The sequence below is a fragment of the Silurus aristotelis genome, assembly GCF_946808225.1.
Source record: "Silurus aristotelis genome assembly, chromosome: 4".
NCBI classification, from domain to species: Eukaryota; Metazoa; Chordata; class Actinopteri; order Siluriformes; family Siluridae; genus Silurus; species Silurus aristotelis.
Genome location: NC_139577.1, coordinates 30,521,233 through 30,544,417, shown reverse-complemented (window position 1 = coordinate 30,544,417; position 23,185 = coordinate 30,521,233). Strand labels below are relative to the sequence as shown.

Sequence of the window (23,185 nt, the reverse complement as noted above, 5' to 3'; positions counted from 1 at the left end):
GATCAATATATTTATAAAAGACACAATAATTATAGCAGTCCCCAAGCAGCAAAGACAGGATTGATGTTGCTAATCATCCGTCTACCTGAAGTAGCTCTGTGGCAGGAGTGTGCTTGGTAATCATATCACACCAACAGTATTCATCTGAATAAGAGCAGAGCTGCTCGATAAAATTCTGAGTGACACGATGTGGCCTTGGTGGTGTAACTGCTCAGCCTAGCATGTCACTTTCAGTTTAACAGCCTCTCTGTGTCTGTACTCTACTTTATTAGAATCGCAGCTCAGGCTGAAAGGGGGTATGTGAGTCTTACGACTGACATGAGAGAGAAAGAAAGAGAGCAAGGGAGCTGAGGGCGTAATCACACTGATTACACTAGGTGTGTGTGTGTGTGTGTGTGTGTGTGTGTGTGTGTGTGTGTGTGTGTGTCCTGATGTGCCACATCCTGTCTAAAGTCATAACTCTACTGTCTGGGTTTTACCCTTGACTAATATTACACTGCAAAAGAAATAAAGCCTGAGAACTGAATTCCCTTTACAGTTTTTGGACCTTTTTTTGATTAGACCCCTGTAAGAAAATTGCCAACATCTGTATTCAGAAGTTACGTATACATGATACATACCAAATTCACAAAAAATTCTCATACAGTTTGATGCAATTTTGGATTAACCAGTGGTGCACAATAACTAAGTAAATGTAATTTATTAGCTTTTTCACGTATCTGTACTTTACTGTAAGTATTTCCATTTGTGGAGATTTTTTTACTTTAACTTCACTATATTTCAAAGTCAAATACCTGACTTTTTACTCAACTACATTTAGCTAAATAAGTTGTTCCTTTTTTTTTATGAGTGAATGAAAAGGTAATTGTTCACACAGCACACACAGCAAGCCACCAATCACAGTAGAGCGAATGCTCTGTTCTAAACTTGTTTTAATTGTCACTTGCTGGTATCTACTGATCACCAACATACAGTTCATCATCAATTCAACAGCAAACATTTTGAGAGGAATAAATGATGGAAGAAACTCCTGACTCGAACCTGCCACCTTTTTCCAGGGCTCAGAAGCCTTCTCTTTGTCAGTTTCCTCCCCTCGTAGAGAAGGTGCGATGCTCCACCTCTCTTCCTCTGAGGAGGGGAATGAGGGGCAATATTGGACGAACCCATGGACATGCCTCCGCAGCCAGTCCAGTTCGAGAAGCTCTAGAAGTTACTTGTGCTTTTTCCAAGTTTAAAATTGCTTGGCCAGCTGTAAACAGAACCATGCATAACATTGCTTGGCCAAATAAATTAGATTAGCGCTTCCTATGACCTAGGTCACTGCCTCCGGGCCAGAGCCTGCCTTTCTTTACAGATCTGCACACAGAGGTGTACAGGGGCAGCCCTTATTTGGCCCGCCTCTTTATTTCCAATGTCTCTCTCTGCTCTAACGTAGTGGGACTAAAAACGTGCGAGTACGGGTCGATTCCCCAGGTTGAAGAGATGCCTGCCGGTTATCTCTCCCCTGGTGCTGCTTTGATCCGGGAGACCATTCTCCAATCCAGAGCTCCATCCACGAGGAGGTCATATGCCATGAAATGGCACCTGTTCAGTATATTGTGCGAAAGTCAACAGTTAGATCTAGTTAACTGCCCGGTTGGCCCAGGGCTGGAAATCCTTCAGGAACAATTCGCTGAAGAGTTGTCCCACTTTACCCTTCAGGTTTACCTGTAAACTATTGTGGCTTATCATGCGCCGCTTGCTGAACAATTGCTAGGGAGGAAACCCACTAGTGACACGTTTCCTCCGCAGCACATGGAGGCTTCAGGTGCGACCTATAGTGCCATTGTGGGACCTAGCCATAGTTCTGGAGGCCCTGTCTAAGCCTCTCTTTGAGCCCTTGCCCTTGACTGTCTTTCTAATGGTCATCTCATCTCTAAAGAGAGTTGGGGACCTTCACACCCTTTCCATGACCCCCTCTTGTCAGGAGTTTACCGCAGGCATGGCCAGTGCCTTTCTCTACCCAAGGCCGATGTATTTCCCCAAGGTGCTCGGCTTGGGGAAATGCTTGGGGGCTCGGCTGCCCCACGACCAGTCGTTGTCCAGGCATTTTATCCTCCTCCTTTTCAGACCCCCATACAGAAGAAGCTTAAATGGGTGTGTCCAGTGTTCGCACTGGACAAATATGTCCACAGAACTGATACGGTCCATATAAGAAGGGTCTCCCTGCAGATAAACAGAACCTCAGCAGGTGGACTGTGGATGCTATCTCCTCCTCTTATGAGTCCTCTGGTCTCCCCGCTCATTTTGGAGTCAGAGCTCACTCAACCCGGAGCATAGCAGCCTCTAAGGCCTTTTTCTCTGTAGTGTCTCCCCAGGACATTTGCAATGCTGCAGGCTGGTCTACCTCACTGGATCTGTGATGATCACAAATGCTGAGCTTATAAAACTAGGAGCTACTAACCATATAGACTGTATAAGACTGCAGAAAGAACATCAATTATAATCTTAAACTCCAGTAATCATGTTAGTTCTCACTCTCCAGTGTTCTGTATTGTTGAAAGATTTATGATCAAACTCTTGATGTCACCCAAATGAGGATGGGTTCCCCTTTTGAGTCTGGTTCCTCTCAAGGTTTCTTCCTCATAACATCTAAGGGAGTTTTTCCTTGCCACAGTCGCCACGGCTTGCTGATCAGGGACAAATTCACACCATTCACCTTAACTGTTGATTTGTGTAAAGCTGCTTTGAGACAATGTCTGTTGTGAAAAGCGCTATACAAATAAACTTCACTTGACTTGACTTGACTCACTGACCTTTGTCAGGTCTGATAGCCTTGACAATAGTGCCACTCCTGGCGCCTCTGTCCTTCGACCTAGCTGTGCCCATCTTTGGGATTGGTCAGTGTGGCTGTATTGTACTCTCAATTCCAGTGCGTTGTTGACACAGCTGCAGTTCCTGAAGGGAAACGTCTTTAGGTTACGTATGTAACCCTGGTTCCCTAAAGGGGAAACAAGATGCTGCGTCTCGGTGCCACACTCCCTGCATCCCTGCGAGCGTTTCCTTCACTTTTAAAGCTAGCGCCGTCTCCACTGCATGTGCTTTTGTAGCTTCCTGATCGTGACGTCACCCCGCCGGTGATGACGTGCTTTTCCGCTAGACTGATTCCACACATGGTTCAGAGCGTGGTCACGCAGAACGTTCCCAAAGCGTTGTCGACGCAGCATCATGTTCCCTCAGGGGACCAGGCTTACATACGCCACCTAGAGGCATTTGTCCACCACTAAAATTACCAGTATGATCAGATACAGCCTGAGTAAAACATCATGAAACATTGATTACTACACATCTCAACTGTGTCACTGAATCTTTTTGAAGCAAAATCCAAATCAGGAATGTGGTCAAAATCAGGCATAGGTCAGGTAAGATGTAAACAAACAAAACTAGGTTAGAACAGGATTAAAAAGATGTATTAAACACGATCGAGGGCTTAGTGGACGTGTCCTTTAGATCTATCGTGACAAACCGGTCCTCTGACCTAATCTGAGACACAACCTGCTTAGGAGTGAGCATCCTGAACCTGAGCCTCATAAGTGAGTGGTTCAAGAAGCAGAAATCTGGAATCTCCCCATTTATCTGGGCTTGGGACCAGCACTAAGAGTGCACTGGCTTGTGTAACCCTAATAGCTGAGTTTTTGGTAGCACAAGGGTGATCTACACAATATCGATTTCAAATGTTATGACTCACTTATGTGTTTTAGTTCGGTAGGAAATGAATAAGTAGGTGCTTAAAATTACAGGATGCAGCACCCTCTGGAGGTCTGGCATAGGATTGTCTGTGTCGGATGTAAGGAATCACAACCTTGGGGTTATGCTTTTACAGAAAAAATAAGCAACAGGAAGCAGGTTGGGGTGAACCACTGTGAAGTTACTGTTAGTTACTGTAACAACATGCAAATGTTCATGTTCCTATGATGTTTTTTTTTCTAATACATTGTCAGTTTGGAAATACTTTTCTCAAATTCTGACCTTGGAGACTCTTTCCAAAAATGTACCACGCCACCAAATAAACACACATGCTAAAAAAATGCTAAAGTTTGCATCAGTAGAAAACTTCTCCTGCCTAAGAAAATCTTCAACCCCTTTTGACCGATCATAATCGAGAATTCAGTATCATTTTATATCTGGAAGCAGATGTTATGACGTGTGATACCATGTGATACCTGGTTGTACTGCACATTTATAATACTATTTCATTCCCTTTCCTCTGACACAGATGCACTTTATTTTCCCTGTGCTGTGTGGATGCCAGAGGTGCCAGTTATTCATCGTTGCACTAGCAACAAAATGCGCTCAATTACCGAGGCCTAACAGGGTTTTTGCCGGCACACACAATCCACGGTTACTCGAAGGGAAACAAAATGCTCTGGCAATTCCATTAGCATTTTGGGCGCGTGCCAGCGGTGCTCTGCGTCATGTTCTATGGCGGTCAAATTGGCATTCAGAGTGATGCGGTGAAGGGGGCTAATTGCTTGAGTGCAGGGTTAGTCTGGTTTATCACGCGAGGCTCAATCACAAAGAGAGACAGCAAGCGAGATAGAGAGCAAGAGAGAGGGAGAGGAAGAGTGGGACGAGTCAGTGCATTGCGCTGGTCTCTGACACTACAGTTTTACAACACTCGGCGCTGATGTGCTGCTTGATCCAAAGGCTTTTGTATTAACATTTGGATTCATTTTTCCCACCTTACAAGCCAAAGTTTTAATTCACAAACTGCTTTAACAACATCTTGTTTTATGTTTTTTTTTTTCCCATCCTCTGACTGATTCTAAGGAAATTATACACAGCAATGGGAAGTTCAATTACATGCAATGGAAATGGAAACCATTTTGTGCGGTCAAGTGGTTGCCAGATCTCTATTATAACCCCCTGGTAATGTTACTGTGTATGCTGGAATCACTAGGTGTGATGTGGGGTTACACCCTGAATGGAGATTTACACTCTTCATTCACATAATAATTTACATCTAACTGGTCCTTTATTAATAGCATTCACTTTGTTTTCAAGTGATTCAGAGTTTGAGTCTCAGTGATGCACTGAATTAATTGCAATGACGCTAACCGATCATGAGGGTAAGGACAGGACAAGACCAAATTCTGGAAAAAATAAGTGTAATCCAACAAAATTATTATTTATATTTGCATTTATATATAGCATTTGGCAACATAACAACATAAGACACCCTTATCCAGTGCTTTGTAGTATCTAGGAATACATTCACCATATTGACAACTATATGGGGTTCTGTTACTACAAACTTAAAGGCACACGAATATACATGTCTCTGAATGCAGTTGCATTAAATTTTTCCTTCCCTTGAACTTGGAGATCCAAACCAGTTCCAGCATGACAATGCCCCTGTGCACAAAGCCAGCTCCATGCAGATATGCTTTTACATGGGTTGGAGTGGAAGAGCTCCAACCCTCAACCCTTTTGAACACCTTTAGGATGAACATGAATGCTGACTGCACACCAGGCCTCCTTCATCTACATCAGTACCTGACTTTACTAACACCCTTGTGGGTTACTTGGAAAGAAAAAAAGCAAGTTTTCTTTTTAAAGGTGTTTAGTGTTTCTTCAGAAAGATGTAGGCTAGAGAATTAGCCTTCAGGGCATCGAGTGGAAGTTGGTTTCACCATCTTAGTGCCAGATCACAGCCTTGTATCATGTATTTCTTGTACCCTCAGAGATAGTGGGTCCAGTAGAGCATTGCTAGATGATCGGACAGTGCAGGGAACATAGCAATGAACTTATATGCTTCCCTTATTCCAAAAATGCTTTGACTTTTTGACATCTCTTACCAAATTAATTTCCCTTCAATTTGGCAACCTGTTCATAAATCTTAATAGAAAGTACAATACTAAATAAAACCAATAAAGGCATATTATATTTGTTGGAATCATTTTAAACTATAATATTACATTTAATTACTTTCCAAAATGCATTAAGCTCACTTGGAAACACAAGCCCACAAGCTAGAGCAAATCCCTCAGCACTGAAGAGTCGTAATTTACAACGAGCACAAGAGGTCGATGTAGTCAGGTAAAGGGTTTCCATTGAGGTAAAATATCCCCCTGTGGCTTCTTTATCCTCAAAACAAATGGCACTCCTTCGAGCCAAGCCGCTTCGCCTGGCCCATTTGTACTTCCGATAAATCATGCAAAGTCCCTCATCTGTGTCCGGAATAGCTCCTTTTAGATAGGAAGGTCAGAGGGGACATTCCAGGCCATAGGGGACAGCGGTGCAGTCTAAATTAAGATCCCAGCGGTGGTACAATCTCCGGTCTTGAGCACACTGCTTTTTTCTGTTTCCCTTTTTTTATCTTAAGGAAGAAAACATATAGAAATGCAGCATGACATTGCAGGATGTGACTTTCTGCCATGTCCTCATCTGTTTATAGAGCTAATGGAAAGAGCTACGAAGCGCCAAGGCAAGCCCCTGCTAGGGAGAAAGAGTCAGAGAGTGAAAGGTGATCTTTTTCATTCATCACCACCAGGGTCACGTCAGTTCAAGTTCGCAGGCAGGGGCGCAGAGCTGAGGCTTTACCCTGTATGGAGGCGCGCGCACACACAGGCCTTCTTCTGGCTTTGCTATGTAAATAGAGGCGAAGTCTGTTGATGCTGAAGGTGGGGAGAGGAACATTTCATTCCTTTTTAGCTAGGAGGTTTTAATCAAGGCCTGGAACCTTTTTTTAGAGTCCAAACTATCAAAGTAAGAATTTAATATTAGGAAAAAGAGAGCACAAATAATTCATGGAGTTTGATTGAAACATATTTGTTATGGTTTGCAAAAAAAAATGTGCAACAGATTTTGGGGCATTTCCTCCTTAGTTCGCATTTCATTCTTGACCAACTCCCACCTAATAGCAATGAAATTACAGCTACCATCCAGAATCTCTACATCTGTATACATCTGCAGCCTGAAACACACATAGAAAAGCACTATCTGCCCTCTTTCAGATATATAAGCATACAGACACCTACAATTGCCAGTTGGCTCGGTGATGGCAAAGAACCAAAAGAACAAATCGTCTGAAATAGCTGTAATTTGTAGTTTTATGTAAAGATGAAAAAAAAAGCCATTAAAAATTGTTTCCCACCTCCACCTTGAACCAGTCTGTCGTTCCTACTGCACACTTCACTGCTGTCACACTGTCCTCATACATGTCCTGCAACACCCTCACATACTTCTCTGACACACCAGACTTCCTCATACAATACCATAACTCCTCTTTCAACCCTGTTGTACGCTTTCTCTAAATCCACACACACACAATGCAACTCCTTCTGACCTTCTCTATACATCTTCATCAACATTCTCAGAGCAAATAATTTGTCCGTGGTGCTCTTCCTCTGCATAAAACCATACTGTTGGTCACAGATGGTCACCTCTTCTCTCAGCCTGGCTTCCACTACTCTTTCCCATAACTTCATGTTGTGACTGATCAACTTTATTCCCCTGTAGTTTCTGCAGGTCTGCACATCTCCCTTATTCTTAAAGATCGGTACCAGCACACTCCTTCTCCATTCCTCAGGCATCCCCTCACCTTCCAAAATCTTGTTGAACAATCTGATTAAAAACTTCACTGCCATCTCTACTAAACATCTCCATCTTCTACCGGTATGTCATCTGGTCCAATTTTTCACTCATTCACTCGACTTTTCACTCATCATCCTCTTAATAGCTCTAACAGTAACCCAATTTCCACATGTACCCTGTTGGCTAACAATACCTGTGGCTGTCGTTGGTAAACCAGGCTTCAACCGATCTGTTACCCTCCCAATTTATCTGTGCTTGGGACTGGCAATAAAAGTGCACTGGTTTGTGCAACTCTAATGGCCGGGTTACAGAAGGTCTCTGGATGTAGTTGCATAAAATTTTCCATTCACTTGAAGTAGGAGGCCCAAACCTGTTCCAGCATGACAATAACTCCAGCATTAAGCCAGCTCCATGAAGATATGCTTTATATAGGGTGGAGTGAAAGAACTTTAGTGACCTTCAATAGAGCTAAAAACCCTATTGAAGACTTTTGGGATGAATTGGAACACTGACTGCACCCCAGGCCTCCTCACCTACATCAGTACCTGACTTTATGAGCACAAATCTACACCAGTACACTCTAAAATCTAGTGGAACATCTTCCCAGAAGAGTGGAGGTTATTCTAACAGCAAACGGGGACTAAATGTGGGCTATATATAGTATTTTTTTCGTTTTAAATACCACAAAACAGCAGGCTTAATGATATTTTTCTCTCATGCTTGAAAATTACTACTACTACTACTAATAATAATAATAATAATTTTTTGGGGGTGTTAAATATCTTTTATTGGCATTATATACATGGAATTTTTGCAATTAGTTCATACCTAAATTCTGTTTAGACTAAAGATTCATCTCAAAACCCAATCAACACCTCCAGCACAAAAGAAGCCAATCACATCCTGCACTGCACTGCAGTGGAGCCACACAGGGTCAACCTCTGGCCACAAAGGACACTGCACTACTATGAGTTTGCCTCCTGGTGGAGCTGCAGACCTTAAACTTCTCTCAAATTGTCCCTGAACTGTACATCTCCAACACTCCCGGTGAGCTTTACTGTACAAACATCTGAAATGACCAAGAAAAAAAAACTTGCACAAAAAAGTCATAGCACTAAGAGTCTCCGTTCACGTTAGGCATGTGAGCTAATTAACGCTGCAAGTAAACGAAAAAGAAGCGCAGGAGAAGCGATTGGAGCAGGACAACAGATTGCATCTGAGGCGGACGCTGCATTAGGGTCATTAGAGTGGCCCTAATAAGACAGTGTCCATTAAGTCGTAAGGCCATTATTGCAAATAGTGCTAATTAGGCTTCAAGCGAAGTGACGAGGTTGTTTGCGGGAAGGGCGCAGGGGAAGCTTGAGGTCTTTGATTACAGTAGGATCAACATTTGCGCCACAGTAATGATACTGCTCTCTCTCTCTCGCTTTCTCTTTTTCTTTCTCTCCTGTTACAGACAGAGCTAAATCAATACAGCGTCCTTCATCCTGCGCTCAGGCCTGACCTTGGCAGCCTTTTGTCTCCCTTTCAGGGGCAGAGAGTGTGCACATGCAGCAGCCGAAAGAAAACACAGGTCCTCGGGAAGCCTTTCCATGCTGAGAAAACTAAAAAAAAAAACAGCTCATTAAGAGTCTAATGAGTCATGTTCATTGGGTTTTCATATCAATGGCTAATGAACTGACATACGGCTCCGGGTTTGCGTACCGAATCAAGCCATCCAACGATGACAAACCAAGAACGAGTTTTGTTTAATGAAATGTCATTTCTCAATAAAAATTCAACTAGGAATCTCACATTTTCGTGTTATGAAACGAGGATGGTGCCATTTTGGTTAAATGGGGGTCGGGGGCTGATGTCCGATTTCACATATCTTTGTAATGTTGTAAATAAAATACACCCCACTAATACACTACACTAATATTGTTCTCTCCGTTTTGGCCTTCCGTCCACACTAAAAACAGCATTTAGTCAACGGAAGCGCAGCTTTTTAAGCAGTTTGAACTGTGAAGCGAAGGCTTGCGTAAACAAACGTTTTTAGTCATGTGACTTGACTTTCCTTGACATTGCCACTGCGTTTCAAAGAGGCAGAAATTGAATAAATGCAAGGCGGAAACGCCACAGGCCGAGATGTCTTCGGAAAACAATTAAAAACGAGTTTTTTAGTCCAAAACGCCATTTTTATTTATTTATCTGGATTACTGTAGACATAACCTAGGTCCCCTGGTGGTCTAGTGGTTTGGATGCGGCGCTCTCACCGCTGTGGCCCGGGTTCGATCCCCGGTCAGGGAACCAACTTCAGCCATTAGGGTTGCACAAGTCTTAGTGCCGGTCCCAAGCCCGGATAAATGGGGCGGGTTGCATTAGGAAGGGCATCCAGCGTAAAAACGTGCCAAATCAAACATGCGGACGGTCCGCTGTGGCGACCCCTAACGGGAGAAGCCGAAAGAAAGTTACCGTAGACATAACCTAAGACAGCTTCAGAGCACTGACAGGAGACTCCATCCAAGAAAAAGAATCAGGTAAACAAATTTTCATCATTTAAAAATACAAAAAGTCCCTGTGTAGGTTGGACACCATAACACTAGCACGGTTGAAGCTGCTACAATAGAAACTAAATCAACCCGCTTCTGGCCAATCAGAGTCAAGAATCCAGCATCGCTTCGGTAGCTGTGGTCAATTTTCTCCAGTCCATTATAGATGCAGGTCACCAGATAAACTCACTCTGACCTACATGCCCTTGTCTCAAATGGCAACAAGATCATATCGTGTTAATATTAATAGTGAGAGAAGAAAAAAAAACATTTCCACACGCAGAGGTTGTGCTCCTTCCCAGAAAGTGTTTGATTAGTGTTTTAGCCTGTGAGCAGTGATTCAGCTTGTGGACCGAGACGCCGCCACTTGCCAATCACACGGAAAGGTCGTCGGCTGGACTTTTCCCTAATGAGGTCCAGGTGGAACGGCGGCTAATCAGGTCACCTTTAAAAAGCTCCTCGTTCAGAGCTCAGGTCACTGCGAAGAAAACACAGAACGTCCTTTTTTTTTTCCACAAGCACACGCAGGTCGTGGATTGCAGGAGAGCGGGGGAAAGGAAAAAAGTGGAACGGAAAGAAAAACGCAAAGCCAAGGAATGTAATGTATTAGGAGAGGTGGGGAAAAAGCTGCAACGCATTCAAATAGAAAATGACAAGAATATTAATTTATGGAGCATAAAGAAATTGTGGAAAAGAAACAAAATAATGGGACATGACAGAACAATGTAAAGGAATGGATCTGAAAGAAACAGGAACGCAAATTTAATGGAACAGGGATGGAAAAATGTTATCAAATGTAATAGTGGAATGTGGAAAAATAGATTGTGTAAAGGTACAGACTGTTCAAACAGAATGCGAATCGAGAGACTAAAGTTACAGAATGTAAAGGAAGAGACCGTGTAAAGGAAGATAGCAAAAAAACTGTAAAGGAAGTTAAGATGTAAATGTACATTGTAAAAGAAGAGACAGTAAAGAAAGATCTTATTGTACAGACAGTGTAAAGGAAGAGACGGTGTCAAGTTACAGAATGTAAAGGAAGAGACTGTAAAGTTACAGAATAAAGGAAGACAGAAGAAAGTAAGAGACTCAAGTTACAGAATGTAAAGAAAGAAACAGTGTAAAGGAAGATATAAAAAAACTGTAAAGGAAGAGAAGATGCAAATGTACAGACAGTGTAAAAGAAGACAGTGTAAAGTTACAGAATGTAAAGAGACAGTGTAAAGGAAGAGATCTAATGCTACAGCCAGTGTAAAGGAAGAGACGGTGTAAAGGGAGAGACAGTGTAAAGGAAGACAGCAAAAGATGGTGTAAAAGATACACGATGTAAAGCAAGTGATGGTACGGAACGGAAGAGACAGTATAAGAAGGTACACCAAGTAAAGGAAACGATGGTATAAAGAACATCAAATAAAGAAAGAGAGCAAAAGATGGTGTACAAGAACAGAATGTTAAAAGACTGTAAAAGAAACAGACAGTGTCAAGGTGCATAATGTAAGGGAACAGAATGTAAAGGAAGAGAACGAACAGTCAATGAACATGTGTAAAGTAGTAAACGGAAACTATGAAATTTCTGTGGAAAACATCTACACAACACATGCATGACACTTAATATGAAACACAATGTCAACATCAAAATGACTTAACTGAACCTACATGCAGTCACCAATCATAATACACATTAAAACAAATCAAACCATAGAAAACACCTCTTTATTCAGACGTGCAGCTCAAAATCAGATTTTAGATTGCAGTATTTTGGCAGTCGGTTTAATCCACAGTGACAAAAACACAGTACATCATAAAAACAACAACAAAAAAACTGTTAAATACAACAAAGTTTTCAGTGGAGGAAAAACGATTTTATTACATCACACGTGCGTGTATGTGTGTGTGTGTGTGTGTGTGTGTATGTGTGTGTAACTGCAACACAAACTTTCATTAACAAAACAAAAATTTGCCAAGTCAAACAAAAACACATCTATTAGCCCTAAAGTTCAAATATAGGAGAAAATAAAAAATATGAGCAGTGAAATAACATGCAGGATTCAGACAGCAACACTTTCACATCTTCCTCTTCTGGGTGCTGATGTATAACACTGCAAAAAAGAAAACTAGATGACTAAGAAAATGATTTAAACGAGAAAAAAAAAAAACTGATATTTTTTATCCATTTTACATTACACAGTGTTGTGTGTGTGTGTGTGTGTGTGTGTGTGTGTGTGTGTAATATATATATTATCACTAAATACCGTTGTTTCCTCGGAGAAATGCATCTCCATATTTATTCTTCAACTGTCCGTTGACGTACTCCTCTGTCTGCTCCACTGCGATGTTCATGTAGCCGTCGAGGCACGCCAAAACACCTGGAAACCGGCATGGGGAAAGTGAGAAGAAAAAAAAAAAAAAAAGACAAAATTGACTGTATTTTCAACTGACTGATCAACTGATACAAAATCAATACAGTTGTAAGTTCGCTGTTAATCGTTTTTTTCCAGAGAACACCAAAGGTGATTTACTCCTCACTTATCATCAGAGGCTTACAGCATGGATGACTGATTTGTGCTCATTTAATCTTTTGCGATGGCATTTCATCAAAACCCGTCGCTCCTGCCGATGTTCTAGAAGATCCAACATTTACATCGGAGATGCTTTAAATGTCAAACATTCCTAAACGCTGTGCTTCAACATTTAATCTGTCGTCCTCATCCTTCTCACATGCACATCACATGGCTGTTTATTAGAACATCCTCCTCCTCTATTATAATACTCATTTATGATAGATATATAGATACATATCTATAGATGCAGACAGAATCTCACAAGAGTACATTCCCTAACATTTCAGCAACTATATTATACAGTGATGTGAAAAAGTGTTGGCCCCCTTCCTGATTTCTTTTTTTGCATGTTGTCACACTTTAATGTTTCAGATCATCAAACTAAATTAAATATTAGTAAAAGATAACAACTGAACACAACATGCAGTTTTTAAATGAAGGTTTTTATTATTGAGGGGAAAACAAAATCCAAAACTACATGGCCCTGTGTGAAAAAGTGTTTGCCCCGTTAAAACTGTGGTTTATCACACCTGAGTTGAATTTCTCTCGACACACCCAGGCCTGATTACTGCCACACCTGTTCACAATAAATACATCTCTTAAATAGGACCTTCCTGACAAAGTGAAATAGACCGAAAGATCCTCAAAAGCTAGACACCGTGCCGAAATCCAAAGAAATTCAGAAACAAATGAGAAAAAAGTAATTTAGATCCATCAGTCTGGAAAAGGTTATTAAGCCATTTCTAAAGCTTTGGGACTCCAGCAAGCCACAGTGAAAGCCATTATTCACACATGGAACAGTGGAGAACCTTCCCAGAAGTGGCCGGCCGACCAAAATTACCCCAAGAGCACAGCAACGACCCATCCAAGAGTTCACAAAAGACCCCACAACAACATCCAAGGACCTGCAGGCCTCACTTGCCTCAGTTAAGGTCAGTGTTCATGACTCCACCATAAGAAAGAGACGGCAAAAAAGTTCCAAGAGGAAAACCGCTGCTGAGCAAAAAGAACAAACGTCTCAGTTTTGCCAGAAAACATCTTTATGATCCCCAAGACTTTTGGGAAAATAATCTGTCGACTGACGAGACAAAAGTTGAACTTTTTGGAGGGTGGGTGTCCCATTACGTCTGGCGTAAAAGTAACACCGCATTTCAGAAAAACATCATACCAACAGTGAAATCTGGTGGTGGTAGTGTGATGGTCTGGGGCTGTTTTGCTGCTTCAGGACCTGGAAGACTTGCTGTTGATAAAGGGAACCATAAATTCTGCTGTTTGCCAAAAAATCCTGAAGGAGAATGTCCGGCCATCTGTTCATGACCTCAAGCTGAAACGAACTTTGGTTCTGCAGCAGGACAATGATCCAGAACACACCAGCAAGTCCACCTCTGAATGGCTGAAGAAAAACAAAATCCTGACCTAGTCAAAGTCCTGACCTAAATCCTATTGAGATGCTGTGGTGTGACCTTAAAAAGGCGGTTCATGTTCCAAAAACCCTTTAATGTAGCTGAATTACAACAATTCCGCATAGATGAGTGAAGCAAAATTCCTCCACAGTGCAGTAACACACTCAGTGCAAGTTATCACAAACATTTGATTGCAGTTGTTGCTGCTAAGGGTGGCCCAACCAGTTATTAGGTTTAGGGGGCAAACACTTTCACATACGGCCATGAATTTTGGATTTTTTTTTTCCCCTCAATAATAAAAACCATTTAAAAACTGCATGTGTTCACTTGTGTTATCTTTTACTAATATTTAAATTAATTTGATGATCTAAAACATTAAAGTGTGACAACATGCAAAAAAAAAAAAAAAAAGAATTCAGTACAATACTATACAAAATTAAACTTGGATATATTTTAGAGGAGTCAATATGCAGCTTGTATATCAGTACATATTAACTGTCTTTTAAAAAAAATAACTCAAAATACAGCCATTATTATTTAAATACACCCTTAGTGAAAACCGCTGTACGTCATGCAAAGCCACAGGAACTCTGGTGTGTGAGAAGTATGTGAGGGTGGTGCAGGACATGTTTGAGGACAGTGTGACAGCAGTGAAGTGTGCAGTAGGAACGACAGACTGGTTCATGTTGGAGGTTGAACTGCATCAAGGATCGGCTCTAAGCCCCGTCCTCTTTGCAGTGGTGATGGACAGGTTGACGGACGAGCCAAGGTCAAAGAGGTTTTCCAAGACAGGTTCCACTTGGAACAGGCCTCGCAAGCGTACATCGAAGAAGTTGAGTCCTTGTGCTGTGCCTCAGATGTAGAAGCTGCTTCAAAAAACAGATGCATATGTTCTGCAGCTTTGCTTTAGAGGTTGCAGAAGTGGAAACCACTTGTCAGTCCTCAGACAATATGCCGCACACTACAAATCGGTTTTGCAGGCCGCCGTCCCAGAAGAAGCCTCTTCTAAAGCTTGCTCACAAAAAAGCCTGCAAAAAGTTTGCTGGAGACAACCTGTCCAAGAGCATGAATTACTGGAACCATGTCCTGTGTTCTGATATGACTTGTTTGGATAAACTTGTTTGGATCAGATGGTGTCCAGCATGTGTGGTGACGCCCTGGTGAGGAGAACCAAGAAAAGTGTGTCCTGCCTACAGTCAAGCATGGTGGTGGTAGCATCATGGTCTGGGGCTGCATGAGTTCTGCTGGTACTGGGGAGCTGCGGTTTATTAAAGGAAACATGGATTCCAACATGTTCTGTGACATTCTGAGGCAGAACATGCCCCCCCTCCCTTCAGAAACTGGATCGAACGGCAGTTTTCCAACATGAAAATGTCTCCAAACATGGAGATGGAGTGGCTAAATATGTCTCCAGACCTGAACCCTATTGAGCACCTGTGGGGCACCCTCAAAAGGAAGGTGGAAAAGCATCATGTTTGTAACATCCAGCAGCTCAGTGAAGTCGTTATGGAGGAGTGGAAGAGGATCCCAGCAACAACCTGTGCAGCTCTGGAGATAACAATGGTGCTCAGACAAAATATTCACACTTTGGACACAGTTTTGACATGTTCACTGAGTGTGTACCAGTAATAACTGTACAATGCATCCAAAACATATTCATCAAATCAAATGTTCATAATTATTTATAGCCTTTGCCATGACACACAAAATTGAGCTAAGGTGCATCCAGTTTCCACTGTTACACTGGTTATTCAGTTGATTGGACATGATTTGGAAAGGCACACACCTGTCTGTATAATACCCCACAATTAACAGTGCATGTCAGAGTACAAACCAAGTTCCAAAACATTTGTATTGTATTGTGATCTGGGCAATGGTACAGAAAAATGTTTGCACCATTGAAGGTCCCAATGAGCACAGTGGCCTCCATCGTCTGTAAATGGAAGAAGTTTGGAACCACCAGGACTCTTCCTAGAGTGGAGCCGCCCGTCCAAACTGAGCGATCGGGGAAGAAGGACCTTAGTCAGGGAAGGTGACCAAGAACCCGGTGGTCACTCTGAAAGCGCTGCAGTGTTTCTCTGTGGAGAGAGGAGAACCTTCCAGAAGAACAACCATCTCTGCAGCATTCCACCAATTAGGCCTGTATGGTAGAGTGGCAAGGCAGAAGCCATTCCTCAGTAAAAGGCACCTGAAGGACTCTCAGACTTTAAGTACCAAAAATTTAACTCTTTGGTCTGAATTGCCTGCGTCATGTCTGGAGGAAACCAGGCACCGCTCATCACCCGGCCAATACCATTCCTACAGTGAAGCATGGTGGTGGCAGTATCATGCTATGGGGATGTTTTTTTGCAGCAGCAGCAGGAACTGGGAGACTAGTCAGGATTGAGGGAAAGATAATTGCAGCAATGTACAGAAACATCCTTGATGAAAACCTGCTCCAGAGCACTCTGGACCTCAGACTGGGGGAACTTGTCATTATGTGGTTTTGTTTGTAGAATGTTGAGGAAAATAATGAATTTAATCCATTTTGGAATGAAGATGCAACATAAAAGGTGGAAAATAGATGAAGCGATGTGGATATTTTTCGGATGCACGGAATGTTTTTAGAGGACAGTAAATCTATACTGATATACAAGCTGCACATTGACTACTATAAAATATATCCAAGTGTAATTTCTATAGTATTGTCCCTCGATAAGATGGTTGCTGAAATGTGAGGGGTGTACTCAGGGGTGGAGATGAGGATGGATGGATGGATGGATGGATAATGTATTTAAGATCTACAGGTATAAGGGAAATTTAGAACATGTGCAGAATGTGTGCAAGTCACAATATATGTAAAATAGGAGTTATATTTATCGCATTACACTGCAGTGTTCTTTGGATTTTCAGAGATCAGGATTATCGGGTTGGAAAAACAACATTTCATGCCAGTGTGTCAGGTGTAATGCCTATAAAGATCTCCTTTAGAGCATCCAGAGATGCTCAGGGCTTCTTCACCTCTGTAATCCACTCCAGAGTTGAGCTTCACCACGACCGGCCGGCCGATGATCTGCTTCAGAAAGTCGCTTGGGGTCTGCTTGCGTACGCTCATTTTCACTGTATGGGGATAAAACCAGAACCGATTCACACATGGTGCATTACACAATGCAGTATAGTTTACATACTCTACATTCACACTAGTGTGTGGCGTGAGTAACAATACTGCATTATCTAATTTTATAATTATCACTTTTATAATAAATCTTTAGCAACATTGATAGGAAATAAATTATAATGATCTGACTGTTTTGTTTTGGCTTCTACAACTGTTGTGTTCAATTCAGCACGCTAAAAATCTCTTATTCATACCTATTTTCCGGCAAAACCATTATTCTGCCACATGATTGGTCGGTTTTCCTACACTCGCGCAGCGCTCCGCCAATCATATATGCTGAAATCTAAAAACCGGAAGCGGCCGTTTGCCGGAATACAGGTAGGACATCTCTAACCTCAAAATCTCTAACCTTACCTAAAAGCGAAAACGATTCCGCTACAAAGATATCATGTATAAATGTGACTGGAAATATAGCTGTAGAAATAATTTTGCTTCTGAAACATAATACAAGCTACCTACGTGGTAAGAGTTTATAATACTCACCACTGTAGCTAGGCTAGCTCCTGCGTATCCGGTACGTCTCTATGAAATGAGGCGCTGACCGCCTGCGGCCAATTAGCTATCAGGATAAAAATGGAGGAACGGAAGCCGACGCCGGACATAATACAGAACGCGTTTTAGATAAACATGGCTGAAGAAGTATTGCTCACTATTGTAGTACTGTAGTGCCACATCTCAGAGTGTGTGCTGTGTGTCATAAATTATGCAGTTAAAACTGGCATTGCTATTCAGTATACATATACTAAATAATTCAAAGGAAACATTTAAATGATGGCTTCAGGACTGTGCCCTTGTAACTCTTAATTAAACTCTATTTGTATTCATTTCCACAACGGAAATCATGAAAGCATTTATTCAGAAATGTATTAAACAGTGGCGGGTTGTACGGTTCACAACTGGACCTTCAGTGTTGTCCTATCTGAGTTAATCCACCTCTTAATACCATCATTGTGAGGCCACGTCTATAGAAACTATCAACATCATAGAGAAACGCAGTAGAACAGAGCGCTGCATCACAGACAGAAATCTCATACAGTGAGAATGAATATTATTACTAAAGCCAGAGACCCAAATGAACACAATTCAACACGTCTCCTTTCACTGCAGCCCAGCTGAACCTCCTGTATACATCTCTAGCAGAAGCATCCATATTAAACTTTCTTTCGGCTCCTCCCGTTAGGGGTCGCCACAGCGGATTATCCGCATGTTTGATTTGCATTAACAGCATTAATCTCTTCAGCAGTTTGAGCTACAGGATCTCGTCTGTTGGATCGGACCACACGGACCAGCCTTCGCTCCCCACCGGCATCAATGAGCCTCGGCCACCCATGACCCTGTTGCCGGTTCACCACTGTTCCTTCCTTGTAGCACTTTTGATAGATTCTTACCACTGCAGAACAGAACATACCACAAGAGCTGCAGTTTTGGAGATGCTCGGACCCAGTCGTCTAGACGTCACAATTTGGCCCTTCGTCAAATCTTGCTCAAATCCTTACTCAGTGGTTCTGAACTGGAAGGTTGTGATTGGGTCGTCGGTTCTTGGGGAAAAATAGGAAAAGTTGCTAATCAATTAAGAAATGATTAAACATAAGAAAAAGCTTAAAAAAATATGACTTCGCGGTTGCACATTTGCTTCGCACCTCCAGGATTTGTGGTGTAAATCCTATCTCTGTCCTGTGTGCATTGAGTTTTTAAGTTCTCTCTATGTTTTGAGGGTTTCCTCAGGTCCTCAGGTTCCCACTGCCAGTTTAACGACGTATGTGCGCTGTAGAATAGTTGTCTCTCATAAGGCTTGTGGATAACTATTAATAAAGTCATCATTTATATGAAATAGGAACTCCTCAGGAAATCGTTCCTCGCCACTGCCGCAACTGGCCTGCTCATTAGAATCAGATTTAGAATCCCTTTTATTGCCAGGTGCCATGGGTTACATGTACAAGAAGTTTGTCACAGGCTTAAGACGTTGGACTTCTGATCAGAAGGTTGTGGGTTTGATTCCCACAATCTGAATCACCACAAAGCTGCCAGTTAAAGGCCATTAACCCTCAACTGCGCAGCTGTATGAATAAGATAAGTCACTCTGTTGTTTATAGTGGCAGATAAAGAATACTACTACTCTCACCTATGGTCATGAGCTCTGGGTCATGACCGAAAGGACAAGATCCCGGATACAGGCGGCCGAAATAAACTTTCTCCGCAGGGTGGCTGGGCGATCCCTTAGAGATAGGCTGAGAAGCTCGGTCACTCGAGAGAAGCTCAGAGTAGAGCCGCTGCTCCTCCACATCGAGAGGGGTCAGCTGAAGTGGCTCGGGCATCTGTTCCGGATGCCTCCTGAACGCCTTCCCGGGAAGGTTTTCCGGGCGTGTCCCACTGGGAGGAGACCCCGGGGAAGACCTAGGACACGCTGGAGAGACTATGTCTCCCGGCTGGCCTGGGAACGCCTCGGTGTCCCCCCGGAAGAGCTGGAAGAAGTGTCTAGGGAAAGGGAAGTCTGGGCATCTCTGCTTAGACTACTGCCCCCGCGACCCGGCCCCGGATAAGCGGGAGAAGATGAGATGAGATGAGATGAGATAAAGAATAGTTTACTAAAATTACTATATTTAATTCTGTAAATCCGCTTTGAGACATTGTTAAAAACACTATACAAATACAATTTAATTCAATTGAATATACACTTTTATATGAATATGATAAACAGCTTTATTGATGTCTTGTAAAATTTTGTAACATCTACTTTATATCCCTAATTGTAAATGTATTATTTATACTTACAAGTCCAAATTATGGAGTCACCTTCCACAAGAAAAAAGCTAAAATATACAAAGTTTTATGCTTTTTTTGTCAAAATGTTTTGTTCCTCGACGTTTACATACTAGGTCTTTTCATCGCATGAAGAAAATTCTCTATGTGAGTGCTTGTCGATGAGGTGTTACCTTCAAAATCTTTTTTTTTTTTTTTTTTTACCTTTAATTAGAGGTTCTAGAGGATGTAGTGTACCTGTCTACCCATGGTACATAATTGGACCTTTAGGAGTACTATTATAAAAAATTTTCTGGGGAGCAGAATTTCCTGCGGAAAATATCCTGCTTGTTCTGGTCGAGCTTGTGAAACTGGTAGAGTGTTTTTGAAAATGTGTAAGGCATTTAAGACTTGACAAAATTCTTCAATAAGCCAATCCCTGGACCACCGGGTGCGAGTTGGGAATACACACGAAATTGACCATTTCAGGGCACCATGCACATACATATTCACCCCTGTGGGCAAATGATCATAACAGTTCATCCTCTGGTGTGTGTCTGGGAAGTCGGAGGAAACCCGAGAACCTGAAGGAAACCTGTATGTTCAATTCCACACACAGAGTGCACAAATAAATACATGTTTGAAATGATCCAGCTGCTTCACTTTCATGTGAGATGTTAAAAAAATGCCTTGTCAGAAACAGTTTCCTTTTTTGTCCCAACAATTACCAGTAAGGTCTACCAGTTTTTCCTGCTCGGTGGTCTGTGTTTTGTCAGGTGGTAACTGGTCATGCTACGCTGGATTCTTCAGCCGGGTTGTAAGGCTATGCTTCACCGCTTTTGTTCCTAGTGCTAATGAGGCTCTGAATATGCTGTTGAATTGTGTTGTTCTTGTCGGACAGACCAACAACCCGGGTGTCCGTTTCTTTCACGTTGTCTGATCTTGCGAACCAGGCCGTCCCTTAGCCATAACGCCTAGCCTGCTGACAATTAAACTGAAGCTGCGCTCTGCCCGCATGGTGAGGATCAGCCACAGACAGCACCACAGGTGCCACCCCAGGGGTCGCTTTTCTGAACTAAGCCACCGCCACGTCTCTTTCCTCTTCTCTGGTCCTCCCATCTGCGTCTGTTCATCTGTGAAGAAGACCCGATGCCAGAACAAGTTCACCACAGACTTGTAGGTGTGATGTCTATGAACACGAGATGAACACAGCATCTGAAACAAGCTCTCACTCCAAGGGTGACCAGACCTCAGAAGATTTATTTGTCTTGCCAGTCTGGAGCGGCTTTAACCCAGAGTGACTGGCACATTGGCACCGAATAGCCTGTGTGAAGCGTGCCAACAGCATCGCGTTCAAGACGTTATGAGATGCCGAGAAACTGACAAAACGAGGCCTATTTTTATGCAGTGACCTAAACCTCTCCATTGAAGTTTTTTTTAAGGTGACCTGATTAACTGTTGTTCCACCTGGACCTCATTAGGGGAAAATCCCAAGCTGTGACCTTTCGTCTGCATGGCACGTCACAATGTCCCTGTGAACAAGACATATCGCTTATAATAAATATCTGTAAGGATACGCAGCCTTTAGCTTAGGTACAATGTGGTAACACGTAAATAAAATGCTAATGGGAAATAAATGTTGTTTATGCAAGCTAGATTTTCTACATGAACCCAGATAATGTTTATCCCTGGTCCATCAGTAGAAGATCATCCTGCAGTCAAACATAAATATAATACACAATCTTACAAAATGTTATGCAAAGTGAGTTCAAGTCAAACCCGGACTTTTAATTTTACAGGTGAAACAAATGATGCTAACGTTTCAGAACGAAGGCATAAAACCCGCAGATATCTACAGAAGACGCTCAGGAGCAGTAAGACATCTAAATGGTGTAAACATTTCAAAGACGGCCGTACGTCATTTAGTGACGATGCCATGGCGGACGTGGTGGTTTTCTGATGACGAAGTGAAGCAGGCTGTCCTAGGATGGTTCAGGCCTACTGACAAATCTTTCTATGCCAAATCTTTCGAGGCATTAGATAAATGCTGGGATAAGTGTATAAAAGTAGCAGGGGAGGATGTCAACTCCTTGAAATTAGTCATTGTTCAAAAGTCTCTGTTTGACTTGAGCGCCACTCATAGCCACATACTAATGTCATATTAATATTTATCTGTCTAATATCACAATGCTATAGCATGTTAATTTTCCAATGAGGTATTAGTAAAAGTTTATAATTACATTCTTTTTATTGGCCTCATCCCATTTTAAACAATCCCTTCAGGATTCTATTTTATGCATTAATGTGACTGGAAAACCAATAAAAATGTCTGATATTTTATTGAACTCCTTCCATCCATCCATCCATGGCAAGTGTTGAATGCAGAAATCTTACAAACTTACAGACTTGATCAATCATAAAGATCTAAATAAAGAAAATACAGATTCAAGAGTTCATTGTCATATGTACATGCTTTTACAATACACATTAAAACTCCTGATCTATGAATACTTCTAGCAGCATTTGGAATAAATTGAATGGAATCCGATCAAATTTACAAAGACAGTGGATTTCAGATTACAGTGTTTATGTTATAATAGTAAATGCTGGCTCAAGCCCTATTGAGAAAAATCATACATTCACAAAAAAGTCAGTCATTTTTTAATATTATTCCAGCAATAATAATTGGGAGTTTGTGAGCTCAGATTCTTGGTCTACCACAGAGCCAAGTCTGGGCCCATGAACAAAACCTTTAACATTCGTGTTCTTATGTCTGTACTGCATTCGATCTTACTTGTAAGTTGACTTGAATGAAAGCACGGGTCACTGGAATAAGACTAAGTGTTAAGTGCTGTAAGAGAGCCTTAGAAATAAATCCAAAAGCATGGTATTTTCAATTTAGCTCAATCTGCCTCAGCAATAGTGAAATACAATTCCATTTCAATGGTTCAGTTTCAATGAGTTACATAAATTCATATGGATTTTTCCACCATAAATAAAATTAATTTTCTTTTTTTAAAACTTGTTCTTTAAAATGATTTTTTTTTTCAATTATCCTAATTATTATTATGTTCCATTCAAAGTGCTAACAGTTAAACTATTAAAGCTCCTATACGATTCAGTTAAATCTATTTATATAGAGAATTTACCAATGGACATTGTCATAAAGCAGCTTCACTGAAATAAATTGTATAAAATTAAATTCATGAATTAGTCCCTTTA

The 23,185-nt window shown here is 41.7% G+C and overlaps 1 protein-coding gene across 1 annotated transcript; it reads right to left on the bottom strand.

The window, feature by feature from the left end:
* Positions 1 to 11,802: 11,802 nt before the first annotated feature.
* On the bottom strand, positions 11,803 to 17,801 carry lsm6 (LSM6 homolog, U6 small nuclear RNA and mRNA degradation associated). The gene is made up of 4 exons (XM_083538890.1): positions 17,708 to 17,801; positions 17,068 to 17,166; positions 12,356 to 12,469; positions 11,803 to 12,202 (listed from the first exon to the last, which is right to left on the bottom strand). Exons 2-4 carry the CDS (start codon positions 17,159 to 17,161, stop codon positions 12,168 to 12,170), a joined length of 243 nt encoding a protein of 80 aa, XP_083395016.1. The 5' UTR covers positions 17,162 to 17,166; positions 17,708 to 17,801; the 3' UTR covers positions 11,803 to 12,167.
* Between the last annotated feature and the right edge of the window lie 5,384 nt (positions 17,802 to 23,185).